The sequence below is a fragment of the Peromyscus maniculatus genome, chromosome 12, assembly GCF_049852395.1.
Source record: "Peromyscus maniculatus bairdii isolate BWxNUB_F1_BW_parent chromosome 12, HU_Pman_BW_mat_3.1, whole genome shotgun sequence".
NCBI classification, from domain to species: domain Eukaryota; kingdom Metazoa; phylum Chordata; class Mammalia; order Rodentia; family Cricetidae; genus Peromyscus; species Peromyscus maniculatus.
Window position 1 is genome coordinate 80966964 of NC_134863.1, and position 5579 is coordinate 80972542.

Genomic DNA, 5579 nt, shown 5'->3' on the forward strand with positions numbered 1-5579 from the left:
ATGTAGCAAGCCCAAAGTGGCTGTGATCTTTCCTCAGGCTCTTGTTAGCTGGGATTACAGGCTGAGCCACCATGCCAGACTTTAGCTTTCATATCTTAAAATGGCAAGCTAGGATTGTTAAATGGGAAGGTTATTCTGAGTAATATGATTGGTTATTGAAATTAGGAAATTTTATATCTGAGAGTGAACTGGATGAATGATGCAACTTATTTAACGAAGTGGCAATCATTAATTAAGAATCTGTCTTTTACTTTAAAAGTAAATGTTTTCTAGCCGGACAGTGGTGGCATATACCTTTAATCCCTGCACTCGGGTGGCAGAGGCAAACAGAGCTCTTGATTTCGAGGCCAGCCTAGTCTATAGAGTGAGTTCCAGGACAGCCAGAGATACACAGAAAAACCGAAAAAAGAAAAACAGCTCTTTCTTATTAAAACTTTTAAGTATGATTACCTGGTGGGTAATTTTTTGGATAGGGCAGTCTTTAAAGAAAAAGACCAGACAGCAGAATTTGTGTTCAGTTTGACAAGAGTTTTCTGATGTCTCTTTTTTTCTCAGAACTGAGGAACAAGTAATAACTCTGAGTGATTGTACGTTAGTGAAGGAAGCTGCTAGAATGTACTCCTTTTTCCAAAGGACAAGACTTGGAGGAGTGTGGTGACTGCCCTAGTACTAACGGTGTAGGGGCACATTTGCACAGTGGGAGGGAGTGTTAGTTCTCACTCAGTTTAAGGCTTCCTGAAAGAGATGGCACTTGGGGCTTAATAAGGGATTACGTTGTTGTCAGATTAGAGTGAGATTTGTCAGAGAGGGATGGGGGGGGGGAGGTGTGGGTGGCGGGGACTAACTTTGTAGCCCACTATGTAGCTGAGGTTGACCTGAAAAGTCCGCTACTACTGCCTCTACCTCCCAAGTGCTTGGGATCGCAGTTTTCTGTAATACTGGGCTTTGAAGAATACACTAAGCATTCTTCAACTAAACTGCATCCCTAGCACGAAATGAGAATGGTTTATGTATGGTCATACTAGTTTTAGGAAATAATGTTGCTTTTGGCAAACTTCTGCCTTATAATTTGTGGCTAGGTGATCATCATAGACTTATAGTAAGCTATTGTGTGTAGCATTTGAATTGGAAACAAAGAATAGTGTTATTGTTGAAAAGGGCCCATTTACCTTGTTCTGGCTGTAACTTAGGGCAGAATTCTGATGCCTTTAATTTTACTGTATATTATACTTGAGATAGAACAAAAATGTAGAGCGTTTAGGAAAACTGCTTCTTGTCTTTTTCCTCTTACAGATAAGGCTCAATTACTTGAAATAGCCAAAGCTAATGCAGCTGCCATGTGTGCTAAGGCTGGTGTTCCTTTACCACCAAACCTAAAGCCTGCACCTCCACCTACAATAGAAGAGAAAGTTGCTAAAAAGTCTGGAGGAGCTACCATAGAAGAACTAACTGAGGTAAGCTAGACAGACTTTGTTTTCATTCTTAAATGGATTATTCCATGGATGTTGACTCTGGAGCGTGCCAAAACCTGAATTGTGGGCTGAACTGATAATGGCTGGCACCGAGTGCCCAAAACCCGAAATACAGATGTGGCAGCGGCAGAAGCTCTGTTTAGCAGGCCATTATCCGGGATGGCTAAGCTCCGCCAGCTAAAAAGTTACTTCCCATTACTTTTGCTTTCCAGTTTTAGAAGCCAAACTGACTGAGGAGTGGAACGGTTCGTTTGAATGGAGGAGGTGTTGAGTGAGCAACACGCAGAAGCTCGCCTACAGTTTCGTTTCCATTCACGACGTGTTCACTGATCGCCAAGAGTGTACTGCATATACGCAAAGACACAGACAATCTTCAGAAATGATCTTTTGCCACCGGAGCTTGGAAATTAATGAGAATAGCTGGCCATTGCCTGAAAGGAACTTCTTTCGCATCAACATTTCGGGTTTTGGCTGTTTGGTACCAGCCATTGGCGATAATGGCCGGCCATTATCAGTTCTTCCTGCGGTTCGGGTTTTGGCAGTAACATATTTTAAATATACTTATTTTTGTTTTTAAAAAAATTGATCTTTTGAAATTAAGGCTTTTTTGGGGAAGCTTTGTTTTACTTTAATATTTTTTGTGTGTGTGTGGGGGGAAGACGCTGAAATATTGCTGCTAGGATCCAGAAATAACACACTGTTTCATATACTGAAACTTGTTATTGGCTAGCCTTATGCCAGCCTGCCACTGTCAACATATTCTGTTCTCATTGGTTACATGCTTGATACACTCTTGTGTTTTTGGCTAATTGAGCTTTTTAATTCTATTGTAATATTTTCAATTGATAATAGATGTGACAAATTCTGCTTGTATAGACAGGTCTACTAAAATTTACTCTTAACCTTTTTTATAAATGGAACCTGTTCCTTTGCTTCTGAGGAAGGGATTGACTTTCTATGTTGGACTGCATCAATTGCACCCTCTCCATCATGCCTTATTTTCCATTCTTAAGTTACAGTCCTGAAATAAATTTTAAAAACCATTTATGGAGAGACATGTTACTATTTACCCTGCTGCAAATGTTTAAAATCTTTTACCATACATTTGGGGATTATAAAGTTTGTTTCCTCGCTTACATTTCATTATAGTATGAATTATAACTTAAAAAAGAAAGACCTAGCAAAAAGCCTCTTGCTTCCTTACTGAATGCAGGCTCTTTATCTAAAACTCTGGACACTTGGCGTTCTGCTGTGGTTTGCCTCATCTTCAGCACTCTTGTCCTGTCTGACAAGTCTCTCCTGACCAAGATAACTTTCCTTGCCTTCCCATTTCCTCTTCTTTACTATGGAAATTGCGCTTAGAACTCTGGAAGGAATATTCTTTGATTCTCAAACCCTGCCTGAATATTCTCTCTTAAGCCTTTGTTCTTTTAGCACTTATGTACCCTGTTTGTATTATATCAGTTTGTACTTGTTATTGTGTTGCCTCTGTACAAAGGTTCTTCAATTACTTCTTGTATATGTACCCTTGTCTCGTATTAGATTGTAAGCTCCTTTGGAGCAGGGACCATGTCTTTACCTTTTTTTTTTCCTTCTTTCTTTCTTTTTTCTTCTCTCTTTCTTCCTTGTTTTTTTTTTTTTTTTTTTTTTAATTTTTCCCAAGACAGTGCCCAGTACAGTGCTCTGCACATAGTAGGTGCTCAATAAATGTTGTTGACTGACTGAGCAGCCAGTGTGTGTTTAAATAGTTTATCTAGTAAGCTAAATTATAGTTCTATAAGTTGTTATAAATGTTGATTACTTGAAATTGATCTTATGTGAGTCTTTTTAAAAAATTACATGCTGTTTTTGTAAACTTTATTCATCTTTTGTTTGTTTTTACTTTAAAGAAATGCAAACAGATTGCACAGAGTAAAGAAGATGATGATGTAATAGTGAATAAACCTCATGTTTCGGATGAAGAGGAAGAAGAACCTCCTTTTTATCATCATCCCTTTAAACTCAGTGAACCCAAGCCCATTTTTTTCAATCTGAATGTGAGTATTAGTAAAGTGCTTCCAGACTGATGAAACCCTTGTGGAGTTTAGTATATTGAGTACTATATATACCAAATAGTATAAATATTAGTATATAAATATTGTGATGAGTATTGACAACATTCCCTCTAAAAGTAGGGCTGGGAATGTGTCTCTGTGGCAGTGTGGGTACCTAGGATGAGGCTCTAAGTTCAGTTCCTGGCACTGCAGAAAAATGAAAGTCACCATTTCCTTTAGATTTTATTGAAGTTCTTTAGAAACATTTATGGTGTCCTCTGTAATGGATTCTAATTAAACACTGTATTTTAGATTGCTGCAGCAAAGCCAACTCCACCAAAGAGCCAAGTAACATTAACAAAGGAATTTCCTGTGTCATCTGGATCTCAGCATCGGAAAAAAGAAGCCGATAGTGTTTATGGAGAGTGGGTTCCTGTAGAGAAAAACGGCGAAGAAAACAAAGATGATGATAATGTGTTCAGCAGCAGCTTGCCCTCAGAGGTAAGTAGTAGGAATATTACATGTTTGTTTTTATATCTGAATCTTCCATTTTATTGTTATTTTATATCTGATTTGGATTCTGTTTCACTCTTCTTAGGGCCGGGTTAAACGGCAGGGCCGGGTTAAACGACAGATGAAACAACCCGCAGCTTCTCATTTGACAGTAACTCGATGCAATTCACTTTGTGGAACGAAGCCACAAAGTGAAAAGCATCGAATTGCAGAGAAAAGTGTTATCACATCCCTACCCAACATTGGGCCCTCCATGCACTTGTGGGAAGGTAGCCCAAGGTACAACTATTTAGCTTCCCGTTTTGCTTCAAGGCTCTATAGCTCTAGATTTTGGTGGTAGCAAGTGTATTGGATGGAGGGATTGAGGGGAGAGAAGGCAGATCCTCAGGTTCAACACAAGAACTGGATTGAAAGTCATTGTAGGCTGATGTGAACATCTTGGGTACATAGCCCATTGCCCTTAAGTGATGGTTTCTTACTGTTTCTCTGGGTTTTCAGATAGCCTTTGATTTCAGTAATTTTCCCTTCCTTGTGCTACCTTAGCCCTTTTGAATTCTTGTGTTTAACCTAGTGTTCAGCCTTGGTTCTCCATTCCCTTCTCCTTCCCCTCTTTGCTACTATTAAAAGTTGGAGGAGTGGAATTTATACATTGAAATTTCTCAAGGCAATAGTTGTATCTTGTCAAAATGACGCAGTAACAATGCCAAATGTCAAAACAACCCCATTAAAATGCCGCCTGATTAAGTACTGTGCTGCTAAATACAGTGCACATGAGAACAGCAAAACTGTATATATATGTAAATATATATATATCTGTATCTTTGTATGTATCTCTGTATCTGTATCTTTGCTGTGTCTTTTAATAAACAGTTTACTTTTATTTAACTTGTTGTGCAAAATCACGCTTGGGGATCTGGGAGGGCGGAGACTTGACTAGGGGAGGGGGGAGTTAGAGACTAACAGTCGTCACCTTGACATTCATCCAAGGATTGGACTTAGATACCGCATGCCCTTATGGACTCCTTTTTCTTGCAGTTCTGGGATATGTAGGTCTGAGAGACCTCTACTCTTCACTCGAGGTTCCCTACATTGGCCATAAACATTTTCCAGTAGACACTTCCAATTCTACAAATAAATCTTATTTATAGTCAAAGTAAACAGAACTCAAATCAGAACTTTTTCATGCAGTACTTTTCCCCAGAGATATTCACAGGCGACATTTTCACTGTGTTTTTTTGACCTGCGGCATTTTGAATGGGAACAGTTCTATATAGTAATGCTGATGAACGTTAACTGGCCAGTGCAGCTAACCTATTTACAGTTAAAGGGGATGGTCTGTATTCACATGGAGTTCAACAACTGAAGCAAATCAAACCATCACCAGAGAGGAAAAGGGTATCTAGTTTGGAACAAGTTTAGTGCTCCTCTACTAATCCCCAAATCAGGCTACTTCCACATCTCAGGAGGGAGAGCTAACGGACATTTGTAGCTAACTTAATCTTCTTGTAGTAGTCGGATATAAACCAGGTGAGGGCTGTACAGAATTAGATGTCCCAATATA

General features: G+C 39.1%; 1 protein-coding gene across 12 annotated transcripts in view; it reads left to right on the forward strand.

Annotated features, from left to right (window-relative positions):
• Nucleotides 1-5579, forward strand: part of Son (SON DNA and RNA binding protein) — a 34362-nt gene that overhangs the window by 14422 nt on the left and 14361 nt on the right. For 10 of the 12 annotated variants that reach the window (XR_013043863.1, XR_013043864.1, XR_013043865.1 and 7 more), the window contains 3 exons: nucleotides 1294-1454; nucleotides 3362-3508; nucleotides 3818-4006. Coding sequence is in view for 8 of the 12 variants with exons in the window: in XM_006983553.4 (XP_006983615.1) it covers nucleotides 1294-1454; nucleotides 3362-3508; nucleotides 3818-4006 (497 nt within the window). In the remaining 4 variants the exon portion in view is untranslated. Of the gene's footprint in view, nucleotides 1-1293; nucleotides 1455-1684; nucleotides 3198-3361; nucleotides 3509-3817; nucleotides 4007-4103; nucleotides 4904-5579 lie in introns of those variants that run through there. The other 2 variants (XM_006983554.4, XM_006983555.4) reach the window with 2 other exon arrangements.